The 25205-nt window shown below is 48.9% G+C and overlaps 11 protein-coding genes across 11 annotated transcripts; 5 read left to right on the plus strand and 6 right to left on the minus strand.

Moving 5' to 3' along the window:
- Nucleotides 1-41: 41 nt before the first annotated feature.
- On the minus strand, nucleotides 42-769 carry COCSADRAFT_22776 (uncharacterized protein; the record flags this gene model as incomplete). Its single annotated transcript, XM_007697179.1, has 3 exons — nucleotides 42-322; nucleotides 375-425; nucleotides 478-769. 3 exons carry the CDS (start codon nucleotides 767-769, stop codon nucleotides 42-44), a joined length of 624 nt encoding a protein of 207 aa, XP_007695369.1.
- Nucleotides 770-2436: 1667 nt separating this feature from the next.
- On the plus strand, nucleotides 2437-2750 carry COCSADRAFT_271675 (uncharacterized protein). Its single transcript, XM_007697774.1, has one exon. The coding sequence runs from the start codon at nucleotides 2480-2482 to the stop codon at nucleotides 2657-2659; it is 180 nt and encodes a 59-aa protein (XP_007695964.1). The 5' UTR covers nucleotides 2437-2479; the 3' UTR covers nucleotides 2660-2750.
- A 441-nt stretch (nucleotides 2751-3191) lies between these two features.
- On the minus strand, nucleotides 3192-3898 carry COCSADRAFT_156768 (uncharacterized protein; the record flags this gene model as incomplete). The annotated part of the gene is made up of 3 exons (XM_007697775.1): nucleotides 3192-3559; nucleotides 3628-3744; nucleotides 3814-3898. The coding sequence occupies 3 exons, from the start codon at nucleotides 3896-3898 to the stop codon at nucleotides 3192-3194; spliced, it is 570 nt and encodes a 189-aa protein (XP_007695965.1).
- Nucleotides 3899-4208: 310 nt separating this feature from the next.
- Nucleotides 4209-6639, plus strand: COCSADRAFT_108716 (uncharacterized protein). The gene is made up of 2 exons (XM_007697776.1): nucleotides 4209-4551; nucleotides 4612-6639. The coding sequence occupies exons 1-2, from the start codon at nucleotides 4385-4387 to the stop codon at nucleotides 6446-6448; spliced, it is 2004 nt and encodes a 667-aa protein (XP_007695966.1). The 5' UTR covers nucleotides 4209-4384; the 3' UTR covers nucleotides 6449-6639.
- Nucleotides 6640-6750: 111 nt separating this feature from the next.
- On the plus strand, nucleotides 6751-8013 carry COCSADRAFT_79015 (uncharacterized protein; the record flags this gene model as incomplete). The annotated part of the gene is made up of 1 exon (XM_007697777.1): nucleotides 6751-8013. One exon carries the CDS (start codon nucleotides 6751-6753, stop codon nucleotides 8011-8013), a length of 1263 nt encoding a protein of 420 aa, XP_007695967.1.
- Nucleotides 8014-8131: 118 nt separating this feature from the next.
- COCSADRAFT_349781 (uncharacterized protein) lies at nucleotides 8132-10406 on the minus strand (the record flags this gene model as incomplete). The annotated part of the gene is made up of 1 exon (XM_007697778.1): nucleotides 8132-10406. The coding sequence occupies one exon, from the start codon at nucleotides 10404-10406 to the stop codon at nucleotides 8220-8222; it is 2187 nt and encodes a 728-aa protein (XP_007695968.1). The 3' UTR covers nucleotides 8132-8219.
- Nucleotides 10407-11680: 1274 nt separating this feature from the next.
- COCSADRAFT_133949 (uncharacterized protein) lies at nucleotides 11681-13850 on the plus strand. The gene is made up of 2 exons (XM_007697779.1): nucleotides 11681-12280; nucleotides 12334-13850. Exons 1-2 carry the CDS (start codon nucleotides 11744-11746, stop codon nucleotides 13777-13779), a joined length of 1983 nt encoding a protein of 660 aa, XP_007695969.1. The 5' UTR covers nucleotides 11681-11743; the 3' UTR covers nucleotides 13780-13850.
- Nucleotides 13851-18372: 4522 nt separating this feature from the next.
- COCSADRAFT_349783 (uncharacterized protein) lies at nucleotides 18373-19501 on the minus strand (the record flags this gene model as incomplete). The annotated part of the gene is made up of 1 exon (XM_007697780.1): nucleotides 18373-19501. The coding sequence occupies one exon, from the start codon at nucleotides 19499-19501 to the stop codon at nucleotides 18389-18391; it is 1113 nt and encodes a 370-aa protein (XP_007695970.1). The 3' UTR covers nucleotides 18373-18388.
- Nucleotides 19502-20412: 911 nt separating this feature from the next.
- Nucleotides 20413-21117, plus strand: COCSADRAFT_156774 (uncharacterized protein; the record flags this gene model as incomplete). The annotated part of the gene is made up of 2 exons (XM_007697781.1): nucleotides 20413-20625; nucleotides 20680-21117. 2 exons carry the CDS (start codon nucleotides 20413-20415, stop codon nucleotides 21115-21117), a joined length of 651 nt encoding a protein of 216 aa, XP_007695971.1.
- A 689-nt stretch (nucleotides 21118-21806) lies between these two features.
- Nucleotides 21807-23188, minus strand: COCSADRAFT_196297 (uncharacterized protein). The gene is made up of 2 exons (XM_007697782.1): nucleotides 22858-23188; nucleotides 21807-22783 (listed from the first exon to the last, which is right to left on the minus strand). The coding sequence occupies exons 1-2, from the start codon at nucleotides 23095-23097 to the stop codon at nucleotides 21938-21940; spliced, it is 1086 nt and encodes a 361-aa protein (XP_007695972.1). The 5' UTR covers nucleotides 23098-23188; the 3' UTR covers nucleotides 21807-21937.
- A 93-nt stretch (nucleotides 23189-23281) lies between these two features.
- Nucleotides 23282-24996, minus strand: COCSADRAFT_33268 (uncharacterized protein). The gene has a single exon (XM_007697305.1). It carries the CDS (start codon nucleotides 24570-24572, stop codon nucleotides 23394-23396), a length of 1179 nt encoding a protein of 392 aa, XP_007695495.1. The 5' UTR covers nucleotides 24573-24996; the 3' UTR covers nucleotides 23282-23393.
- Nucleotides 24997-25205: the final 209 nt, after the last annotated feature.

Here is a 25205-nt window from a genome sequence, read left to right on the forward strand (position 1 = left end):
CTAAAGTCGGTTGAAACTCCTGTCTGCGCATTGGGCTGCTTCTAACGTCCCGGTGGTCCAGGAGGATATCTGCCAGGTGGCCCTCCAGGCGGTCCTCCAGGCGGCATGCCCATGCCACCTGGTGGTGGAAAAGGCATACCTCCAGGTGGCGAGCCAGCATTGCCCGGTGGAGGAAAGGGGAATGGCGGCATCCCTTGAGGAGGTGGGCCGCCTCCCATGTGTGGTGGTGGGAACGGGGGCATGTTTGGGGGTACACCACCAGGGCCTGGAGGCATACCGTTGGGCGGAGGGAAAGGCGGCATTCCGTTGGGAGGCATGGGCGCTACCATATAGTTAGTCACAGGGCTCTGTATGCTCGGTGTACGCTGACTTACGACCACCACGGCCCATGAACGGCGGGGGCATTCCAGCCATAGGCGGCATTCCTGATTTATGTGAGCATCTTGATCCTCCACTTCAGGGCCGCGTAAAACGTACCTGGCGGTGGGAAGCCGGGCATACCCATCGGGGGCATACCAGGCATTCCGCCCATTGGGCCCCCAGGAAATCCTCCGTTTAGATTTTGTTGAAACAAAGGATTTGCCTGGCCTTCTGTGTTGTATGCATCGGTGATACTGTTGATGACTTGCTGTGTCTGGTCGCTCGATATCTGTTCGTAGTAGGCCTGAACGTTACGGAGGTGGTTGCGGCCGTTGTTGTGCGCCTTGCGCACGCTCATACTATCGTGGGTGAGATAGACATCGCAGTAATCGCAGAAGAACTTGGGCATCGTGGTTTCGCAATAGATTTGGTCGTTATGTGTGGAGCGCCTGGATTCACGGATTGAGTTGTCGAGTTGCGCGCCGGGTGGTGAGCGCGTCGCAAGAGCTGGACTGGAAGAATCTCAAGCTAGTCGGCACCACTTTCGCCGACCGTCTTGGCGCTGCCTCCACTCTGCTGTATGGAAACAGTTGGCGACGCAGTCGACTGCCGTGAGACTTGCCTATTGGAAATAAAGCGCTATGATACTCTTGCTGATAGCACTTTGGAGTTTTCATCACGATTTCACTGAATACCTCCATCTTTGTATATTGTATCATGAGACTTGGCAGCACGAAACGCACTTGTACCTGCAGCGAAGCGGCTCTTTATCAAGTAGACATGGCTTCTCTGGAGCGAAGCGAATCTATATAAAGGTATGTGTGACAGATTTGAGTCAACGAGGACTACTAATCACGTCCTCCACTAGTATAGATAGTATCGTAACAGTATTGCAGTACACTTGACGACCAAGGATGAATAAGCTTTTTATTCCTCAAAAAAATATTTTAGAGCTTCTTCATGCTGGATTACGGTGAGGATCAAGTACGCCTACTGTACTAACTAGACCCCTTTCTGATCAGTGGCTGTTTGGATGATGAATTATATTGATTTAACTACGCGAAGGCTCTTGGTCAGTTTGAATGTAGGCTTCAGTATTTCCTTTGCGGCCATTCAACATTGTACTAGCTTCTGCATTTGTCCCTTGGATTCTTCTAACATTCCATCGTTACATACGTTCTAGTGGCTAGGTCTTGGGCAGTCCAGACAAAATCTCTAGCGCATAGTTATATAAAATCTTTGCCAAAATATATAAGACATGTTGTCTTTCTAAGCATCCTTATCAAAACTTCATTCAGCCCTAAATTGGTGTCTATAGTTTGTCTTATATGCAGCCCAGAGTGGGTCGATATTGAAAATGGAGTATTTCTATTAGGCGACAGGATAGAGATCCGCGGTGAGCAATAATATTGCTAATGAGTAGTACGATTATAAGTCTTGGTTGTTTTGCACCACTATTCCACTTTTCGGTTTACAAGGCGCCATTGATCCAATAATGTGTATCTTGAATATTACTTACATCTAAACGAATCAATCCACGTACACTTATACGTGTAAAGTCGTACACATTATTACCCTTGTATCGTGTATTTATAGCGGAAATTTGGCTTTTCTGTTAGAGGTGATTTTTTAGAGTAATAGTACCGTTAGAGTCGGCCCATATGGTATTATGTGGACGCTCATACTCTTGGTGTATGACTTTAGGTGCAGCGGGATTATTCTTCATACTCGAACTTCAAATATTTTAAATTCATAGAGGATGTAGAAAGAGAGCGCCTTTGTGAAGAAGTATCCATGCTTCGGTTGACATGCTGTCTTAGAGTTAGCGGGCATTGCTAGCCCTCACTTGTTGTTGCCGTCTAGCTTGTACGCAACACGGGAAATAGCAACAGACCATTGCCAAGCGGTGCTTTACGAGTTGATTCACAACAAGTAAGTACAATGAGTCGCGGCTATGATGGATATTATGTCACCTTGAGAGGTATATAGGGGAATGGAGGTCCTGTTAATTCCGCCCAAAAAAGTATCGGGGAAGTCGCCATTCATACAACGACAAACGAAGACGTTTAACTTGGAGCGGCTCTCGAAATACATTTGAATCTAATATCCGATTTTTAACATGAAATACATGATAGTTCTCGCAGCAATGCTGCTAGCCGCCTTTGCACGTTGCCAACCAAGTACCAGCGCATTGCTGGGTGATTGCGTGGCGTGGTGTTCGGACAGAAACTCGACCCCGAACACGATCCAATCATGCCTCTTGGCAAATTGCAACACTTGCAAATTGGTTGGTAAATAACTATGGTAGGTAGATGGAATACTGGCGACGACGTGTGCTAATCATTGGTTCACGTGAAGAAGTTGGAGTGCCATTGGTTGACTTTGATGAATGATACACTTGGAGCGGAGATGTGTGCGGGGACGGGAGGGTTGTTTAAATAGGGGAGACTATGCAAGATACTGGAGGACTATGTAACAACTGATGGAACGGAGATTGTGGAGGCGAGAAGCAGGAACGTCAATGCATTCAGATGTATACATACCCCGAGAACAGCAGCAGACATTGTGTAAAGACCAGAAGAGCCTTAGTATGTACAGCAGTTCGAGTTTCCGACTCGCTGAAGTACATTGGGTTGCCGTATTGGTGTTGGCGAGTAGTGTTTGAATGATAAGGCCATGTGGAAGTGAATCAAGGCATGATGTTCTTTTCTTTCTTATAAAACTGGAGGCGTAGTACAAGCATGATAGCATGAGGGGCGCATTGCAAGTCACAAGTGGAAGGTTTTTGGTATCGTGTCACAGGTATTGTACAGTTTTTCGGGGAGGAGCCGTCATGATGGTCGCTTGGCTGGAGCAGGAGTCCAGCCTTGTGGTTGCCAGTCCTGGCTCTGTGCAGCTTGTTTCCACGGCGAGTCGGCTGGCTCTTTGGCTTTTGCCTTGTTCGGTCTTGGTGCTGCCGTATCTTGTATGTCTTGGTTGTCATTTACGGGGGAGGGGGCGGTGGTAGGATGCTGTGACTGCAACGGTAGCACGGGCTGTTGTTTATCCGGGGCATCGAGGGCCGAGGGTTTGGCTGCCCATTTGGCATCGGCTTGGGCTGCGAGAAGTTTGATGCGCTCCTGTCGCGCCACGTCTTGCTGCTGTTCGGCAATCGAGGGCGGGTCTAAGCGCGTATGTCGTAGCCATTGCATCCATGAGGCTGATGAGGCGGTCAGTCAGCCAGTCAGTCGGAGCAGGTTGGGCAGAGGCAGGTGAAGGGCAACCAACGTGGTATTTGCACGTCGCCATAGTGCGTGCTCCGGCTATACTTTGCAATTCTCCTATTGCGCAGCGAGTGCAGGGCGTCCTTGAACTCCCAAAACGTGTTTCCGTGGAGATCAAAACCTGTATTGATGGCGTGTCAAGGCAAAGCAATGGGAGAAGCAGGGATAGGCTTGGGCGAGGCACACTCACCAACCAGCCACTTTTTGCGCCATGGAAACCTCTGCATCTTCCACTGGTACCATGCGCGCCTGATAGGGCCTGGGGCGCCCGCCATTGTGGTGTTTTGCGTAGTTGTTTGACTATGGGGGAATGGTTGGCGGCGGATGGAGGGTGAATGTGTATGTATGTATGTATGTATGTCGATGTGTGACATGCATAACATAAAATGCAATACAAAAAACCGGTGACGTTGACACGGGTGGCGGGTGGCTGGTGCGCCCGCCCGCCCCAAGTCCCCACCCACACCACCAACACAACACACACGTCTTCTCCACCCATGCACTTATGCCAATGCTCAAGTGCTGACTGGCTGACTGGCTGATATATGCATACTCCTCATATCAATCCTCTCCTTCCCTCCTATCCCCCAAACCCCATACACACGGCAGATCAGCTGTCGCCTAGATAGATAGCTACATAGTGCATCTATTCCATCCTGCCTGACGAGTTGCTTCTTCCCCCTCCACCGCCCGCTGCTCTGCGTGCCCAACCACCACACCCTCCTACACCCAACCCTTGATTTGCGCCCGACTCGCCCACCATGGCGTCTGTAACGTCGCTGGACCAGGACATGCGCAAGCTGCGCATGGACAGGTACACCCCCAAAGCAGCAAACGAAGTGCGCATATGGATTGAAGACACACTTGGCGAGCGACTGCCGCCCGGCGATCTGCTCGATGCCCTCAAGGATGGGACCGTTTTATGCAGGTGAGCCGGCCTTAAAGGAAAGCAACCACACGGCCGGATCCGGAGAGCTGACTGCAGCAGACTCATCAACTTGGCCACACCCGGCGCCGTCAGGTTCAAGAAGAGCCAGATGCCTTTCATCCAGATGGAGAACATCTCCCACTTCCTCCGCGCATGCGAACAGCCCCCACTAAGCATGCCGGCTCACGACCGCTTCCTCACCGTCGACCTCTATGAAGCAAAAGACCCGGCCCAGGTCCTGCAGTGCCTCAGCGCCTTTAGCTGCGTAGCTAACGCGCACAACCCCTCCCAGTTTCCCACCGTCATAGGCCCCAAGCGCGCCGCTCCTGGCCCTCTTAGCCCCTCTTCCACCGGAAGCGCTGGCCCCAAAAGCCCCGCTCTGACATCGCCTGGCTATGGTCGAAGCAGAGGACCAAGCATAGCCAGCAACACGAGCGGCTCTAGCACTTTCAACCCCCTCGCCCGTCCCACCACCGAAAGAGCCCTCAGTGCCGCCCGTACCGGAGGCTCTGACACTTCACATACCTCGAATGGTCTTCCCAAGTCGCCACCTGGCGGAGTGAGCAGCTGGAGCAAAAAGGTGGACGAGGGCAGCACAGCACCGGCATGGAACATCCATCAGTACGGTTACATGGGTGGGGCTAGTCAGGGGAATCAGGGCATCGCATTTGGTGCTCGCCGCCAAATTACCAGTGCCGGCCCCCATGTGCCCAACATGGCAGAGAAGGAGCGCCTGCGAAGAGAAAAGGCCGCTGAGGAGGAGCGGCTGCGCCTACAGGCCGACGAGGCTGAGCACAAGCGTCGCATCGAACGCGAAGCAGAGGAAGAGCGTATCCGCATTGAAGAGGAGCAAAAGTGGGAGGAAGAATCGCGCAAGCAGCAAGAGGCTAAGCAGGCCCGCCTCGACCAGCAAAAGCGTGAGTGGGAAGAGCAGGAGCGGCAATGGCAACTTGAGGAGGAGCGGCGCCAGCGCGAGGAGCGTGAAGCCATGGAGAAGATTGAGGCCGAGACTCGACGGAAACGTGCCGGCAGCGATGCTAGGCTCCGGGGACAGTTTCTCAGTCAGTACCAGGCCGAACAAGCCAGCAAACCGCGCAGTCGCCGTGGAAGCAGCGAGGAGCCCAACGCCGAACGTGAGCGCATACGGGAACTTGAGCGTCAGCTTGAGGAAGCCAAAGAGAGGGAACGACAGTATCAAGCTGAGCGTGAGGGTCGTCTGCAGGACAAGAAAGCGCGCGCTCGTTCAAAGAGTCGTGCACGCGACCGATCCCGGAGTCGCCCCAGGCCACAGCCCCCGCCACGCGCCCCCTCACCTCAAGACAGTAATGCTTCCTGGGCACATGCAGATGACCGCGAGTACCTGCGTAAGCAATGGGACCAAACAAAAACCCAGTCACCACGACCCTTACCAGAGCCTACTCCTACTGCCCCTTCTCTTCCAACCCGTCCACTGCCAGAACCGTCCGCTCGACCCCTTCCCGACCCTTCAACATATACCAAACAAAATCGAACTGAACGCTACCTAGCCTCTAACCCACCACCAGCACCTCCAAAGCCCCAGACCCACATTCCTCCGGAGCTCACTTCCACCTCAGAGCAACGAGCCGAAGACAACCGCCGAGCCGCTGCTCAAACAAAAACAAAGGCTCTCGGATGGGCCTCTAAGTCGCTACTCGAGCGCGAGATGGAGCGTGAGCGCGAACGCCAAAAAGAATGGGAAGAGTCGCAGCGCGCCCTGCAAGAAGCTTCCAAAGACCCTAACGCGGGAAGTGGTTCCGGGCAGAGTTGGGATGTCAACCAATATGGATACATGGGCGGCGATAATCAGAACAAGCTTGGTGGTATTGGCGCAGGCAAGAGACAGATCATTGGACCTAGGCCGTTTGGGCCTCGTTAGGGAGCGGAGTAATAGTAGATAGAAAATAATATTCAGAGTCGGAAAGCAGTTCACTCAATTGCGTATCAGGGCGATGACAAGGAACTCGGGGCAGTGTGACTAGCCATGAGGATAAAGAGCAAAGTGAAGGTGAAGGTGATTCATCCAAGTTTGTGTACGCAAACTTTGGACAGCAAACGCATGTCTTGCCCTACCTTAGGATTGCCTAACCATGAACAACAATCGTCAGTAACTACACCATGTCGGATAACAGCGAGCCACCTCGGACAGCTGGAGAAGTCAACAAGCAGACGACGACTACTATGCTCTCCTCCAACATCACCGAACCTTTTCCTCAACCCACCCGGCACCGAAAATCGCGTGCGATCACTCCTCGATCGGTTCCTGGAGCGACTCAATCGCTTTTACAATTCGAAGCTAGACTCTCCGTTATCACATCGGCCAGTGCCGCTAAAGGTCTCATCAACACGATGCGCATCATCATGCAACAAGGAAACCGCCGAAGACACTTGGTTGAGCCACGCCGACAAAAGGTCCGGGACTTGATTACTGGAATGGAAAATGTAGAAATGCAAAAGCTATATGAGGAATTTGCGAGAGTACATAACGAAAGAGAGAACAGATCGACATTCAGGCTGCCGCTCTTGGATCGTGCCCACGAGGATAGAGACGATGCGCTGAAGCAAGACACTACTGATACGAGAGAAAGGCTTGATTTAGAAGCAGCTCACAGCCTAACCGAAGAGATGAGCAACGACGGTTTGGAAGATGGCGAGATGGCGGAAGTAGCGGAGGATACTTGGAACACCATTGCACAAGCGTCGAGTTCTCCTGACACCATTACATCTCGCGTTGCCACAAAAGGAACTTCGCCGCTCCCAGCGCCTTCGTCACCATTGGATTCATCGTCCACCCCGGAGCCAATCTATACGATGTACGACAAGGAAGACTATGATGCTTGCACAGTAGTCCCAATTCAGAACCCCAAAGACTTCCCCTTGAGACGTATACAAAAGGTCCAAGCCGACTACTACCCCTCAACACTCATGACTGCCATGTGGGTACACCGCAACCAGTCCAATGAAATCACCCAGGTAACTGGCGATCTCGACAAGGGGCCAGTCAACCATATCATCATTCACGATCTGCGTATCATCAACTCTCTCGGTCTTAATGAGCCACCGTTTGATACCATAACCCTACAATCCCCAAGCCGTGTAGACGAGACATACGACATACGTATCCTTCCAGGCCAAAAACCCGAAGACCTTGATTCCTGGGTTGTTGGTGAGCTCGTATCCGCTCGACACGCGTACTTGTATTGGCTTGATGGCAGACAGTGCTCGGATCCAAAGGGACTGCCTACTGCTGCTGAAGCGAGGGCCATAGCTAAAAAGACGGGCAGAAGGGCATTGGACGTCAAGATGGAGATTGATGCGTATTGGAAAATGGAGTGTGGAACTGGGGGGAGGAAGGTTAGAGAGAAGCGAGTAGTGCATCTGAGCGAGGATCCGGAATATCCTGAGGGTGCCGAGGTGAGACACTTCGGAAGTCAGTGGATGTAGGAAGTGATGGTATTGTTAGAAAAAAAGGGGGTCTGTCTGCACAATGTCTCACTCCAAAGCATTGCACACATCAGTCTACTTTATGAATAATCCAAATTAAGGGAATCAACTAAATCAACTAGATTACATTGCTATTATACACGGTGAAAAACACAGTCGCAGCAACACCATAACCGTAAAACAAACTCAATGACAAAACATCGTTACTAAGACTCCGCCGCACCCTCAACCTGACTCGGATGTGATCCCGATGTCTGAGTCGGAATACCAATACGCCCCAGAATATACATACTACGAAACACATCCCCTTCGTAGTCAGACCCGTCGCTCTCATAACCTGCTCTATTACCAGAATCCGCATCCACATCAGCAGCAACACCTCCAATCCCCTCATCCCCTTCCCTCACCACCAAAGGAATCAACGGCGCCGCCATAGCACGATACTCATGCACCACCTTCTCCCCCTCCTCCCCCAACCACTCATCATCCTCCCCACTATCATTCTGACTACCCACCCTAACATCATCCATACTCATCGGTTCATACGGTACCCTCACCCCCACCTTCGGCCACCCCTCCCCCATAACCCCATAATGATCCCGTACCCTCCCCTCATACACCCCCCTCCCACCCTCCGGCACCACAAACTCTTCCTCCGGCACCTCGATCTCCAAATTCGGGTGTAGCACCGGACTCCGTCGCCCTACAGCTTCCGACTCCACAATCCAACACCCATCTGCCGCATGACTCCACCACGCCCGACACCGCTCTGGCTCATGCGCGCAGCGCCGCTGTGCAGCTTCGGCGATGGGACTGATTTCTCCGTTTGGAAAGGGCGCGGGGATGCTGCCAGGGGCGGGGTGGATGATGGGCGTGTGAGGAGGAGAGTCGACGGGCGAGGAGGGCGAGAGAAGCATGGAGACATGGTACTCGCGGCGACCGGGCGTTTCTTCGCACCAGGGGATTGAGAGGAGGGGCGTGGAGAGGGTGAGCGGTCTGTTGGAGGGGGCATTTTTGGAATGCAGGGTCGGGGGCGGGTTGAGGAATTCGTTGGCTGGGTAGGGGTAGTCGAGGATTGTTCGTTTGTCGGTGGTGGGTGGTGGGTTAGACGGGTTTGGGGGTTCGGTGGTCGGGTGGTCGGCGGTTGGGTGTTGAGTGTTTGGGTGTTCGGTGTTCATGTGTTCAGTGTTCATGTGTTCAGTGTTTTGGTCCTCTGTTGCGTCTTTCGTCTTTGTGTTTTTCTTGGGTTTCTTATTTACAGAAAATTTCGCCTTTCCCTTTGCTTTGAACTTCTTGGATAGTTCGGGTTGCTCGATGAGATTGTCATCGTTGTTAAGGCTGTCTTCTGGGGGCCCTTCAATTGTCTCGCGTTCGTCACTGATTGTGAAGTTTGCGTAGATGCCACTCTTCACCGGTCCAAGTAGATCGTATGACGTACGCCAATCATATGAGGACTCTAATGCTGAAATGAAGACGCCGTCCAGTGTTTGGATGTCCCTGAATCTATCCTGAAGTTTCACGCCATCCGGCGTTTTCGTAAGGTGCAAGCATGCAGTGGTAGGTCTCAAGTTCCCAAGCTCACTCCTATAGAGCGCTTGCTCCTGTTGCCTTCTTTCTATGTGCGTTCGGTAAGGAAAGCCTTCCTGGCCTTTCTCAGGAATCTCAACCTCCTCGATACGCTGCCACTTCTGATGGATATCGTCTATATCCAGCACGAGATTGGTAGCTTCAACTGGCCTGTTTTTCGTGGCGGCGAAACCGACCGGCACCCGTCGACACGCTGGAGTCCATAGATGCAACTCATTAAACCGAACTGGCCTGGGCCCTTGGCCTGATTCTCTTTCTGTAATCTCGTTACCATCCCAATCCAAAAATCCATTGCGATGACGCGGTCCGCCTATCTTGGCTTCGTCAAATGCATCTAGTATGTCTTGGCGACCCGTCGGCTCCACCTGCTCACTGTTGATATTCTCATGGTCAAGGTTCAAACCGCGTGTCACTTTCGTTTTGATTTTAGAGTATCTGTTTTGTCGATGCGAATGGTTTTGGAAGTAGAGAAAGTCTTCCAAGAGCGATTGAGTCTCGCTGGAAACATTATGCTCTTTTATGCGGTATTCGTGCGTGATCTTCTTGTTTCCAACTTTCCCACGCCAAAAATTTAATGCGTTTATGTCACCTGTTTTCAACAACTCGTTCTTCTGTCGTATCAAGTCTGGAAGTAAAGCGCGGGTCTTTTCTTGTTCTTGCTGGCATCTCCTTAGCTCGTCCTTTAGCAATTCGAGAGTAGTTGGTCTTTTTTCAATTGTTGCTCGTGGGTAGCCTTCCCCTCTTATCCTCTTCCGCGCTTCTTCAATCTCTCTGTTGTTTTTCGTTGGCCGTCTTGATTGCGACATGGCGTGAATATCAATTCCTTTCCTGCGTTCGTTGAAAAGTGTGATGTTTTGGAAAGACGGTGAAACAGGAAGGGGCCAAGTTATTGATTGTACGTATTAGGAAGCAATGTCGACAACCAAAACTGGAATAGTTGCACATCCATAATATTACTCAGATGAGTGGTCTGTATATTTATCACAAACAAGAGATTGTTTATTGGATAACTATCAAAACAAAGAACACCTGCAATGAGAAAGCACGTTGCAATAATCCCCCAAACAAAGCCGTTGTAAAATCGCCGGATTAGTACTAATGTCCCTCCCTGCGTCACGCAAATCCCCCCGTGCCGCAAGAAAAGAGTGGTACTTTGTCCTTGGGACAGGATATCTCTATTTACGCGTTGTTCTTATACTCTCTTTATAGATTGTTTATATTTTTACCTTCTTCTATAGGTATAGACACCTCTTCTTATAAAAAATCCGCTATTATTATTAAATCCGCGCTAATACGTAAAAGACACTATCTCTAGAGAAAAGTAGTAACACCACTATAGATAGCATCTATTAAGCTCTACTACACTCTCTATACTAACGAATAAAGTTGTATACACTAAGGAAACCTTTAGTTATACTGTGATGGGCGGGTTAAAATAACCATGCGCGCAGCTACTCGCGCCGTCCACTTGACCAAAAGGTTGGCACAAGACAACAAGCTTGTCTTGTTGTCATGGTAGCTGGATATATATACTCGGGATCAGCGGGCCCCGCGTACCACGCTAATCGCTTACTTGGCATAGCCAAGTCATCAAGGGCATAGCCCATCACATATACTATAGAGCTAATTCTAGCCCTTAGTGCGGCGTGGGTCTCATATTCATACATAATCGCTACCCCTGTCGGTACTTCTCTAGCGAGTAGCTTCCGTATATAGCTAGTATAGAACCGTCTACGGCGTAATCTTCACTACGCTAAGCTTCTAGCTTCGAAGCCTTGTGGCTGTGTAACCACCCGCCAAGCCTCCCACCAAAACCACCACCCGCGGCCGCAGTGTGCGGTTACCCACCAAATATTTGTAGATATATATTAAACATACTATCATGCTAATACTCCACCAAAAAATCTCGCGATAATAACGTTTTCGTGGTGGCTAAAAGCTTCATTTTTTGGTGGGCACGCATTTTGGTGGGGTGTTGCATTGGGTGAACTGTTGCACGCACTGACCACATCCAGTAGCTGACTAGGCAACCCTCACTAACAGCAGAGGAATATCGCCTTCACAAGAACACCAGCCTCATCACTTCATTCAGCATAACTATCCAAATACATGAGCTCAAGTGTGTCGACATTATACTATTACCATGTCCCAGTACCGCTATTCTCCGCTTTCACCGGGACGTGACAGTATTCGCCTGCTTCGCCTAATGCCACATGAAGACGAGACGGCTGACATACAATGCGAACTCTTCGAATACTCTCTACCGAACTCGTGCAAAAGAACTCATATGTACGATGCTCTGTCATATGTGTGGGGTAATCCAGACGAGAAGCTACCTATCTTTATATACAAATATAGTTTTGATGTCACGGTCAACCTTCGCGCGGCGCTTTTACATCTTCGAAATCACTCTATTGAGCGAATTCTATGGGTAGATGCCATTTGCATCGACCAAGCGAATCAGGAAGAGAAGGAGCACCAGATTCAGTCAATGGCGAAAATCTATGGTCAAGCAAACCGTGTAGTCGTTTGGCTAGGAGAGGCGGCAGACGATAGCGATTTAGCGCTCGAAGAGATACGAGTTACTAGGGACAAGATGTCTACAAACTCTTTAGACAGTAAAAGGATCCAACAAGCAGTCCTTGCACTGCTTCAACGACCGTGGTTTCGGCGCATCTGGGTATAGGAACAGACACTTGACAACATTCATACGAATTACTGAAAGTTATCCAGATACTCCAAGAAATTGCCGCAGCTCGACATGTCCTGATTATGTGTGGGTCTAAAAAGATTGACGGGTACGTTTTCTGCTTAGGTGTAGATGCATTAAAGGATTTGTATGAAGCTCGCCCAGACTTGCAAGGGTTGATCCGTTCAGTAACCTATCTAATCAGAGAAGCCATCTTTAGACCTGGCTACTCAGTGGGTATTTCAGGCAGGTCTTCTCTAGATATATGCCCACTAGGCGAATTGATGGACATGTATCATGCCCATGAGGCTACCAAGCGTCACGATAAGGTGTATGCCCTGCTCGGCATGAGCTCTGATGATCTTAGCGAAGCTGACCTGATGCCCAACTACGGAGATCCATGGGAGAAACTCTTGCAGCGACTCGCCAAGTTTCTTCTCAGTGAAAAGATATCTGTGGAGGCTTGGGGTGATGAAGAGGTCGCAGCAATCAAGAGCAAGGGTTGTATTCTTGGTAAAGTCTCCTCAGTGCTTAGAGATACTGCTTTGGATGGCAGACAGAGTGTGGATGTTATTTTCAAGAGCATATTGGGGCACCCGGAATATACGGGAACGCAGCGCTGGACTCTCCGGCCCTCGGCAAAATCCATTCGAGATGGAGACCTCATCTGCCTTCTTCAGGGAGCTTCAAAGCCTGCGATCATCAGATTATGCAAAGACTATTTTGCCATTATTATGATTGCAGCTACTCCTCTAGAGAACACACGAATGGAGGAAGGATATATCGAGTGGCCGAATCTCTTGCAATCAGTAACAACCTTCACCCGCGATTTTCTACTTTTCTGGGACTGGAAAAAATCCTCAGAAAAGTTCCAAAATCCAGCAGAATATGACACTTTGATACGAACGGACGATTCGGCGTCAGAATATTTCAAGATAGGCAGGGAGGGCTGTCTGGACAATGCGACTAGAACATGGAACATTGCACTAATATTAGGAGACCTTGGAGAATACAAAGGAGCAGAAGAGAGGATTCTAGAAGCAATCGAGGGCTATAAGAGAGCATTTGGAGTAGAATATCCGTACACGCTGAAAAGTCAATACGGTCTAACGCCGCTATCATGGGCCACGGGGAACGGGTATGATGATGTAGTACACCTGCTCCTGGCGAATGATGCTGTCGACCCGGATTTGAAGGATAGTCAATACGGTCGAACGCCACTCTGGTGGGCAGCTGAGGGAGGTCACGAAGCTGTGGTTAAGCTGCTGCTTGAGACGGGCAACGTCGAGGTCGACGCGAAGGACAGCGACGATCGGACGCCACTCTCGCGGGCAGCCAAGGGAGGTCACGAAGCTGTAGTTAAGCTGCTGCTTGAGACGGGCAACATCAAGGTCGACGCGAAGGACAGCGACGGTCGGACGCCACTCTCGCGGGCAGCTCAGGGAGGTCACGAGGCCGTGGTTAAGCTGCTGCAATCAAGCACTAGATAGCTGTTCCTCTTGTCTCCCCTTTACGCCCACCACTCCCTACTTCACTGCCCAGATTTCCTATATACTTGGCGATAGGATTCACTAGAACCTATAATCACTTAAAATGCTATTTCTTTTAGATATTTGCCCACCTCTTAATTAATTCTGCTGTAACACAACCTTGTCGAAATAAATAGGGTACCTTTAATGAGTCAGCAGTGTTTTATCTTAATATATCGCGACTAGAAGATTTCTTTTTTCACCCATCTGAAAGTATTCCATTTATTTCGCCGAGATGGTGGTATAGTTTAACTGACATAGGTAAGTCAGTATGCGAGCAGTCATAGTACTTTGTGTCACTACCGCTAGCAGGGAGAGCGGCCAACCCGCTCTGGCTACACCCTTGTGAGGCAGCGAATCTACACTCTCATGCATTTGCAGCTTCCGCTTTGCACACACGGCTTACTTGTCATCCCACACGGGACATGGATCCGCCTGGCATACGCTTATCTGGAAAAGTCTTAGGCTCTATAGATATGACACATTGATTGGCCTGAGCGTCTGAAAGCAGATCGACCCATGGCATTGCTGGTAGGAACTAGTACCATCTAGGTAAGATTACTGTAACGGCGCAGGCAAGACTACTCGGATCAGTATCGGCAGTAGTGTCACTCAGAGGCATATGGGAGTGCATGGGACATCAAACGAGCCTTGATTCGAATAGACACCTATAGGCCTTGTACGAAAGGATATCAAAAGTCTACAGAGCTAGCTACAGGGAGTGTCTCGTTATACACTTATTTTAGTCGGATCCGAATCGGATCCGACCTCACAACAAGTAGTTAATAAAGAGGGCGGCGAATACTACCTCCGATCCGGCTCTGGGATTGGTCCGATACTTGGCGAAGTTGTAACATCGTTACAATTACCACCCAGCGATAGAGGCTTAGCGTGGGATTAAAGGTCGTCTGCTTACAGAAACCGGAAGCTGCAAGTGCATGAGAGTGTACCATGGATGAGCTTATTAGTTGACATTCCGTCAGGGAGATAACCGAGTTTGATCGTGGGGCTGCGAGGCTGTGGTTAGTTCTGCTTTGCTAGACTTTGCACAGCCACAGGTCTGTCAACCACAACATTACGTTAGAATTATATCATCATCTTGCGATAGCCAAAATTTGCAACCGTCCCGATAGAGGTAAACGTGGGCAAAATGTGGAAACCTTAAGTGCAAGTGAGTATAACAGGTTCCATGGAATATCTTGCTCATCAATAATAACTTAGATACTAGGAAGTTCAGGTACTTCGCGATGATCATCCGTTGCGATTAGTATCGCTCGGAGCGCTCACAACCTTACGTGCAGAGCTAAGTGATAGATCTAATAACTAGTTGTGAAGTAATTGCTATCGCTTTGTAATAAATTATACAACCTCTATCTCTATGCATTGTACATTCCTATCTTATTAATACTGTACAAAGTAATGACTAGCTTCCTTTTATTAGCCATAGTTTTATCCGCATTAGAAACTCATTGATTATATTATTTACGGAACAGATATATTTCACTTCAGCCGTACAGAGCACTAAGACAGATGCAGTAAGGCCGTATCATGTAGACCATGTGCTGAGAACGCAGCCAGTGTAGGAACCGGAAACCGATTGTGCTCGCGATTGTATGGGTCGATACGAAACGCAATCTTTCTCTGTCACATTGAGCAAGAGAGAGGAACAGAACCCGTATGCGGCAGAACTGGCAGTAATGGCTGAGGCGCTGAGCAGGCTGCCGAAGCTAAGGTTTCGCAACATTGCATTAATAACAAGGAACAAAGTCGCTGTACTAACACTTAAAAGACTGCGGTAGCAGTCTAGGCAAAGTTATATTAGCTATTTCTATAAGACTATACGAACACTAAGAGGAGATTGTAACACGGTAATGGTACTATAGCTATCTACAAGCGAAGAGAGTGAGCTCGTAAGCCTCGCTAAGCGAGAGGTAAAGATAGTAACTAGACTAAACACTAGGCTATAGATACAGCTTCCTAGAATATAATTAACTGCGTAAAATATAGTAAGTGAATAAGGTATAGCTAAGAAGGTACTAGTAGGCGTAGGAGCATACTCTAAACGAATTGACATAGCACTACTAGGAAAGCACACACGACAACTCTACGACGGACTTTTGCGGAAAGAGAGTAGCGTACTTACCTAGCTTAGAATAAGCATAGCATAGCTAAACACGTATTAATACTACGTTAAAGTATTAATAATAGACTAACTAATACGAATGCGGATAGGTAGTAGAGATAATAGAGCACTTTCTATTCTACTACTAAAAGTAGACAACATAGCGAACTGAGATGCTATAGTGCACGCAGATGAGTAGAGGAAATATATTATTTTACCTAGGCGGTAAAGTAGCGATAGACGACACAAAATAGGCGCTAGATATAGACGTAGTGCGAGCGACGATATAATTCGTAATAGCAGCACAGAGACTAGATATAAACTAATATCTAACTAACTACTAGGTAAACCTTAACTATTAATATATACTTACTAGCAGCTTCGTGTAACTAATAGTAGGTATACTTTAGCTACTAAAGATAGGATGTTAAACACTTAGAGAATCTCTTATAGAAGCCGACTCTAAGCTAGTCTACCACTAGCAATATAACCCACGAGCACCTGATAAGAAATGATAGTAGGTAGAGAAGAAGCGTGCTATGACATTAAGTGAGGGCTCTAACTTGGATGATAAGCTACATCAAGAAGCGAGCTAAAGAAGATAGACGGGCTAAGGAGACTAAGACGTAGTATAAGTAGCGTAAAGTTGGACTAGCGTTAGTAGCCCTTTCGGCTCGGCCGCTGGGAGTAAATAAATTGTGTGTGTATAGGTCGATGCTGGCTAGATAATAAGAGGGGCAGTGACCTGCCATCAGCACTAATGCACTCAATGTAACGGGTCGAGTTCTATTAGACTGCGCACGCAACTACAACGCGCCCACCGCGCCAAAAAGGCTGGCACAAGATATCAGAGCATGCTGATATCGTTGCGTAGTTGATACATAAGATGGCCGCCGCCATCTGAACTGTGATGGGCTATCCAGCCCATCACACTCAATAGCAGTTACCTAGGTGCGTTTAATGCCTGCTCCTCTATAGTTACGGAGATCATCCTTACCTACTAGAACTTTAACTAAGCCAAACATGTTTAGTATAACGCCCGTCTCGTCCATATTATATATATTCTTAGGCCGTACCCTCGGGTCCTATAGAACTCTCTTATTTACTTTAAACTAGTATATAACCTTATTATAGATGTTCTATTTATGCCGTTTCTAGTCTATTACCTTTATCTTCCTCCTTTTTAGTCTAGGGTTACGTTTCTTAAAGGACCGAGCCTAGTTCTTGCCTAAGGGTTGGATGGGTTTGCCGGTCGTCGTTATCGTCGTCCGCCAGCGTGCGAGACTAAAGGCTAATAAGGATATATACTTAATTCGGACAGGCTATCCAAGTTTAGACATTAGCAAAAGATACGCAATAAGGGCTTTCTCTTTATCCAAGGTAAGGAATTGCTAGCCTTAGGCCTTCTCCTACATAGAGGGTCGTCCACGCCTATAATAGTACTAAGTATAATACGGAATAGTATCCTCCTATAATAGGGAAGTCTAAGTTGTTAGTGCATCAAACGGAATAACTTATGTCAAAATATGCCTTAATTAGGCTATATCCATAATCGTGGTATTGTAAGTACTACCACTAAGACCACCACAATAGACACTAATACCACCCTCCCTACTACGCCGCCTAGAAGATAAAGGAACTCGCTCTAATGCTAGAAATAGATTAGCACGTAGTTAGATAGAAGCTTTAAGAACTAAACACTATACTTTAGCCTAATCTAATCTAGTATAAATCCACGTAAGTACACTAAAGTTATAAGCTAATAGAATAGCATTACAGCTAGAACTTAGATAAATCTTGTTATGGGGTAGGCTATGCCTACCCTTTAGGCTAGAAGTAAGCAGGGCTAGGGCAGGACATTATAAATAGTGACCATACCCAAGCCCCTTTTCAATAGCTTAAGCAATACAATAACTTTTGGTTCCTCACAGTTTCCTGTTTAGGGCTAACCCATAACAAATCTAGAATACAACTTCTTTAAAGATAATATATTAGATAGATATAGAGATATCTTTTTCCATAACAGCCTTATCATCTAATCCTACTAAAATATAGAAATTTTGCATATATCATACTATAATAGGGTTGTAAAGACTATTAACTCTAGACTAGCGAGTACGGAATGTGCGATAAAAGGACTAAACACGCTGTGATATTAGTAACTGCCCTCCTAAGTTTGTAGAGAATAGCCTTAAGAATAGGTGTATTATTGTCGCGGTGCAATACTAGCGATAGCGTGAGTTCTAAGATACTAAAATTGCAGGTTCTTTGCGGCACGGGGGGATTTGTGTGAAACAGGGGGGGATGTTACTACTATCACAAAACCCCGACCAAACACAAAAGACAAAGCCCTCGAAATAACCTAGCATGCTTAGCGGGATAGCCAGATTCATGCAACATCCATACTAGATTCAGCATATCCCTGCTAGATCCAGCACGCACAGCCTATCATTTTCTACGGATCTGTTTCTTCCAATCCCACTCCTTCTTCGGCTTCTCTTTCGGCTCTTCTCCTTCATTGTATAGCAATCCCTTTTCCTGGGCCTCCTTATGGGCCTTCTCTTGTTGCGCACGAAAGCGCTGCTCTTGTTCGTACCACGTAAGTCGACTAGTTGGGATGCTCTCGTCGAGAGGGTCCCAATCCAAGCTAGTATGCCTACTGATTTTGTGAACTCCGAGGTGCAATCCAAGGGGCCTAGGCTTGTCCTTGGATTTGCTTCTGCCCTCGGATGTACCCTTGTTCTTAGATGGTGCTTGATTTATTTGCTCGGCCTCAGGATCTTCGTCGTTCTCCTCAATGTCTTCGCCATCATCGTCTCCATCGTCTCCATTGTCATCTCTAGAGTCGGAGCTGTCGCTATCAGAGCTGTCGCCATCGTCTCCTGGATTTGCACCCGGCGTCACAAAGGGTGAATGAACAGTTGGAGCCGAAGGGTCTTGAGATTCTGCATTTTGCGGGTTTCTAACATCCATGCTTTTTTTGTTTTGTACCGGCTTGCGAATTGATGTTTGACGGGATCTTGGTTTGGTTGCAGTTGGTTTGGTTGCAGCTGGCTTCTCTACCTGCTTGGACTTCTTTTGTACTCCACCTGCTCCGGAGCTTGTCTTAGACACTCTTTTTGCGCCTGCGACATTTCTAGGCGCGCGTTCGTCATTGGGTTTCCCACTGTCTGAGGGTGATACATGGGCGTCATCCTCAGATGAAACCTTTGCACGCTTGTCTTTTCCCGTCTCTGTGCCATCTTCCCGTTTTCGTTTAGCGTTCGAATCATCCTTTTTCTGAGAAGTCTTAATTTTCCCGTCTTCCGTCAATTGCTCTATTACCCCACTCAGGGATGCTTGCTCCCTTATACTCGGTGTGTGGCCTTTTGGAAGATTACGGACACTTATCGTGTTAACCTGATCATACGCCTCGAAGACTGCCACCATATCATTCTTTGACCATGCGTGTGTATTCTTCAACCCCACGATATTTCCCAGGACCCTTAGGTGGGCGTTCATTGTCATTTCGTTATAAGGTCTCTTCCTCCATCCTTCGTCTTCTTGCTTTTTTCCGGCCATAAGTGATGAACTATCTGAATATAGATTGGGAAGAATGCTTGATAGTATGAATGACTGGATAGTTGAGACTTGAGAAAAACGATTATGAACTAAGAATCAGTTGAAATATAATGCTGTGAAATTTACAGGAAACTGAGATATGGCTATAATATAGCACAGAGAAAGCATGAATTTCCGCAGTAGATGCTTCGTTTCATCGCTGAGATCTCAGAGTAAAATTTGTTGATTGTAAACAATGTACCTTTTAGGCAGAAGCACTCGTGCCAAAAAGCCATATGAGTGAAAGACAATGAGATATGCACAATGGCTTAGTTAAGTCCGACAGGCCAAAGATACGCCGTTGTGTGGAACAGAACGATGTCTTTCAATTCAAACATATGTAAGAGGTACTTTCGGTAGATTGAATGCGACTGACTTTCCACTAGCGTGTAGTTGATAGCTAAAATGCGACAACATATGCCATGTAAGATACATAAATTGACACACTTAACATTCAGACTGCAAGTCAAACGCACTGTTAGTACTGTTTTGTATTATATAAGCACATCGTTTACTACGTACTGCTATAACGTAGGAGCAACAGGTGTAAAGTGCAAAACACGTCAATGCACCGTATTGACAGCGGACATGAGCCTTGAGCTCCGCAGTTCACACTAGGGTGAGTTCAAAATTTGTGATTACGTAGTTATCTGGACATGAGTGTGAATCATACTTGCTGATCACCAATCAACACTCAGCTCACCTGCTTGGTGAGGATGAAGTAGCCACTTTGGGCAATACACTGCAGATGTATTCACTTTACCAGTGGTTTCGTCTATAACACCTGGGTATAATTCGAAGCACTTCGCTTCTATCTACATATATTGAACAACGTACTCAACAGTAACTGCTTCATCTGCGTATGATTCAGTATGGTGTCGCTCCGCCAAACTCACTCTCACATTTCAGGTTGGAATCCCATCAATGGGATCTATGAGAGGCCGGCCGAGAATCGGGCCCATAAGAAGTCCGATACGGCGTATGGCCATCAAAACGCCCTTGATGAGGAACCAATCGATCCAGGCTTTGAAGAAAAGTACTTTGATCACTATGGTTATCTAAACTACGTCAACAGCCCACACAAGGTACCCATCTTCTCAAACAACGACAAGCAAAGACCTAACTAACACGAAAAAAAGGAAAAGCCTACTAATACTACTACCCACGAACAGGAAGACACCACATCTTCCAATAGCATCCTAGAACGCACTCCCAAACAACTCAAAAACTCACACGCATACCTCAGCCGTGAAACAGACGAACCAACAGACCTTTGGGAGCACGATGCAGTCTTCACGCAACATGCGACATCTAGCAAAAAGCTATGGAAGCCATACACCGCCGAAGAAGACGCATGGCTCGACCTCTTCCACGCCAAGATACGCAGCGCAATCGAAGCTGGAGCGGTGATCAGGATTCCAGGACCTATCACCGTCTTGGAAGCCTTCAACGCTTTTTTCAAAAACAAATATTCGGTAGAAGAAGAAGAAGATGGGGTGATTGCTGGAGATAGTGAGTGGATGCCGCGTACTTTTGGTTCGATGCACAGGAAGTTGCGGTGGGGGGGGGGGAAGTAAAGTGGGTGAGGAGAGGAAGAAACTAGGCAAACTGGTGGGGAATAGGAGGAATGAGAGGATATATGTACCGGAGTTAAGTGTGGAGGAGGTCGCAGCGTATCAGAAGGATGAGACTATTGTTTTGGATGGATGTGCGTGAAGGGAGTGAGGAAAGCATGGTGGAAATGCTGCGTGGTTGTAGCGGGAGGGTGAGAAAGAGGAAGTTTGGGGAGTGAGGAGGATAGTGGGACTGATAATGGATTTGAGATGAGGCGCTAGGAGCTGGAGTTTGGTATTGGAATAGCGAAAGCCATGAGAAGGCGATCGGCAAAAGGATATTGTCTCTTCAGAGAACTGACAGGGATATTTTGCAGATGGAAATCTTGCGGTGGAAATGACAGTCTGAAGAAATTAACAATAAAGGGGTGGAAAAGTAAATGTGGGCAGTGTGAAGCGACAATGTGACGACGGATGTAAAGCTCTTTCTATAGGAGAGATAAACCTAAAGTGTGTCTATGTCGTCGCCATCTATGCTGGCGGTGCTAAGGACTTGAGTGATGCTTATGGTAAAAACTAGAAGGCAAACCTACCAAGCGCACAAATATGTCAATGCGCACTAAGATGTCTGAAGTTACACTGTACATACATACCTCTGCCCCAGGATTGAGGCTGCAATGGCAGATACACAGGCTCGACAGGAAAGTGGCGGGGGGGGGGGGGGCGAGATCCGGCGACTTCGCTTCGCGCATGACAATGCATACATCCGTCGTGTGTTGTACCCATGACCTTGGACATGGTGATTCAGTCGCTCAACCTCGTCCAGTCCTTCTCATCCTCGACTCTACCCCGTCCTCTCCTCCCAAATCCTCAAAAACAACTTCCACAAAATCGAAAACAATATCCCCTGCAACCCATTCGCAATGATCCTCGTCTTAAGCCCTCTTCCAAAAAGACCCAGTCGCCCATCCTGCCTAATCACCTTCCTTGCAGCCTCCGTATACGAAATGCGCGTGTCATTGACTTGCCGATACGTCTTGACGACCCTCAGAGAATTAGAAATAGTGTCCGACGTGATTGACGCACAGAAGCCAATAAAGGCCGCGCGCAGCAACCACCACCCAATCTGCTGTTTGGGCGGCTCAGTGATGGTGTCGGAAAGCAAGTTGTAGACTGCGAACCACGGGTAATGCCCGACGAACGTGGCGGCTGCGGTGGCGAAGGCACCCCACCAGAGACTCCCGATGCCATCCGTCTTGATGCGGTTACGGAGGATGCGCCAGCCGCTGGGGCCCTGGGCCTGCAAGGTGGTTTTGAGCGTGTCGATGGGGGTTAAGAGCATTCTGAAAGCTGCGGCGCAGGCAGAGGCGAAGATTGTCTGGATGGGGGATGGCAGTTGCTTGAGGAAGCCGTTGGATTGCAGGAGGGCGAGGATACCGGCGTTAGCGGCTGTGTCGCCAAAGCGAGCAATGGGGCCTTGGAACAGTGCTGCGCCCATGCCTTGGTAGTAGCGGCCGATGCCGCCGTCGTGGTAGAGCGTCTTGGTGGCCGTGGTGGTCGAAGTCCCGTGGCGGTATTGGTAGTTCATGATTGTGCGGATGGGCATGAGAAGCAGCACCTGGAGAATCATGGCTGCGGCGCCGCTGAGACCGCCGCCCAAGGCCCGCTTTAAGGCGCCTTTGAGGTCGAACTGTGGTGCATGTGGTGAGCGTTTTTGGGGTGTTGGACATGGGCTGGCTACTACAAGTACCGGGGGTTACGTACATCGACATCGTCGGCGTCTATCCATGCCTTGACGAACACAACGATGATGAGCGTTGCAGCCAGGGCTAGGAACCCTCTCCATACGTACTGCCATGTACGCGATACCTCGTCGTCGGGTACTTGGGGTTCATCATCACTTTCTCGAGGTACAGACGTGTAATCGGGCGCGTCAGCATGCGCAAGCAAGGGCGCATGCTCATCTGCTGCACCGGCGCCTTCCAGGTTGCGCTGGGAAGACATTATATTTGTGTCTAGGAATGAAGTTTAAGGCTGTTCATGTTCAGGTAACACATACTATGTATCTGATGCTCTGTCGTCGGTTCGGTCCCTGTCGAGTCAGATTACCAATCAGATGGGCCAATGACGCGTGCACGGCTGTCTTGCATTAAGTACGTACGTACCTGAGTGGAGACTGGCGTGACGGGCTTGTACTAATCATCTCATCACATTTCTACCACGACATAGCACCATCTACATGTGTACTCTATCCGAGTGCCCACACTACAAACTCGCCCTGTCTATCCAAACCCTCGCCTCTACAGCTCCCGGTGCGGGGGACCGGGAAGATCCGGCCTTGGAGGCCCTAGATTATCAAGCGCCTTCGCCATCTTCCAGGTATCCCAATACGCCTGATCAAACCTCTCGTTCTTCAGATCCATGTGCGCCGAACCCCAATTATTCCCCAGCATCTTGTCCTTGAGCCCCCCGTTCATCCTCTCCAAACTGACCAAGGCCGACCGCACCCACTTCCCCGTCGCGTTCTCTGGTGGCTCCGACTCGGTCGCCTTGCGGAAACAATGCGTAGTGCCCCTATCGCGCTCAACGACAAACTTGGGATGGCTGCCTTCCCATCTCACGGCATGTGCCCAGTCGACTGAGTAGTCCCCGTGATGCGACCACCCGAGGTATTTGGCCTCGCCGTGCAGAGTCCACACAACCAGGTGTTCCCAGTCGTGCTTGTGTCCGCTGGCTAGGCTGCCACCCTCATCTTTCTCAGCGTAGTAGCCGTACAGGTAGAAGCACCAGCCGTCATTAGTACACTTTTCGCGTACGTAGACGTTACTGTTGGATAGACGGTCCAGTGTGCGGCAGTCGCCCTGCCCGAGTTCCAGGCCGTTGTTCAACTGGCCGCTGCGCGTGATGGCCATGGTGTTGTAGCAGGCTGACTTGTCAAAGTCGATGACGGGTTGGTATTTGAGCGCGCCTGGCGTTGCGTTCTCATCTAGTCGCGGTGGAGACGACGGTGGAGCGGGTCCTGGTGCTGGTGCTGGCGCGGGAGGTTTTGGGCCTGCTGGCGCGTGGTTGCAGATGTACGCCATGCTGCACTTTTTGCCGTCGGCCAGCGTGAAGAGCCCATCCAGATGTCGACTGAAGCACGTCAGGGGATTGGGATCGTATGTATGCCAAGCGAACCCCGCGACATTTGGATCTCCAGCGTTGTTGTCGATTACCACTGTCCATTTATCTCCGTTGGGAAGTGTCTGCGACACGCCGCTGGATCGCCAAGGGTACGAGCCGTCCCATGGGACATTGGCCATATACGTTGGGGCGCCCCAGGCTATATTGGAGTAGTACATCATCTCGCGTGATGTAGAGCCACCATTTACTCCGAGCCCAATACCGCAGTCGGCGAGGACGAGGTTTTCGCTCCATGTCGTCGTAGCAGAGACTAGAGTAGTTGTGAGGGCAAGCAAGATCAGGGAAATTGCGGCCATTGCAGATATATATTTGGGTTGTCTTGACGATAGAGGCGCCGAAATTTCAGGCTTGGTCTTGATCAATAATGGTATAGAGATGATGAAAAGGGTTGTAGCGACAAGTGCCGATCTTCCGAGAACGCAGCTTGTGATGTTGATGAGCTAAACCTGGGTACCGTGGGAACATGTATCCTTTATGCTGCTTCTGATCCCTGTGAAACGACCTCAGAAGGAGGTACAAAGTCGTATATCGCATGCTCTAGGTTGATTTCGCCCATGTTTGGCTCTTCAAGCCAGTCATCTCAAAGGATTTCAGCTGTAACCAGATCTTTCATCACCCCGCCGAGCTGAGCGTGATTGCTAGATGGGTATTGGTTGTGCACGTCGCAAAAGACGGTGTATATGACAACACCTGAAGTGGTGCCATCTCTATCGTCGTTCAGGTTGTAATACAGCTGGTGGCATGGAGCTGAAGTTAAATGAAATATTTGTATACTAGTACAAACGGGTGTTAAAGTTTCAGCTGTGGACCGACGATGTTCAGCTGCCAAGTCTCATGTCTTTACTACTACCGAGGCCCCGCTGTAGTCGGAGTCGCATAGCTATTCATAGTGATAGCAAAATATTTCTCGGTTGTTGATAAAATAACAA

This window comes from Bipolaris sorokiniana (genome assembly GCF_000338995.1).
Source record: "Bipolaris sorokiniana ND90Pr unplaced genomic scaffold COCSAscaffold_2, whole genome shotgun sequence".
Classification (NCBI taxonomy): domain Eukaryota; kingdom Fungi; phylum Ascomycota; class Dothideomycetes; order Pleosporales; family Pleosporaceae; genus Bipolaris; species Bipolaris sorokiniana.

Excerpts from the sequence above, each read along its gene's own strand:
- COCSADRAFT_271675 (XM_007697774.1), top strand. The coding sequence starts at position 2,480 with ATGAAATACATGATAGTTCTCGCAGCAATGCTGCTAGCCGCCTTTGCA.
- COCSADRAFT_108716 (XM_007697776.1), top strand. The coding sequence starts at position 4,385 with ATGGCGTCTGTAACGTCGCTGGACCAGGACATGCGCAAGCTGCGCATG. Across the intron at positions 4,552-4,611 it reads GATGGGACCGTTTTATGCAG|ACTCATCAACTTGGCCACAC; the intron begins GTGAGCCGGCCT and ends TGACTGCAGCAG.
- COCSADRAFT_133949 (XM_007697779.1), top strand. The coding sequence starts at position 11,744 with ATGTCCCAGTACCGCTATTCTCCGCTTTCACCGGGACGTGACAGTATT. Across the intron at positions 12,281-12,333 it reads CGTGGTTTCGGCGCATCTGG|ATACTCCAAGAAATTGCCGC; the intron begins GTATAGGAACAG and ends AAAGTTATCCAG.
- COCSADRAFT_196297 (XM_007697782.1), bottom strand. The coding sequence starts at position 23,097 with ATGTCTTCCCAGCGCAACCTGGAAGGCGCCGGTGCAGCAGATGAGCAT. Across the intron at positions 22,784-22,857 it reads TAGACGCCGACGATGTCGAT|TTCGACCTCAAAGGCGCCTT; the intron begins GTACGTAACCCC and ends CATGCACCACAG.
- COCSADRAFT_33268 (XM_007697305.1), bottom strand. The coding sequence starts at position 24,572 with ATGGCCGCAATTTCCCTGATCTTGCTTGCCCTCACAACTACTCTAGTC.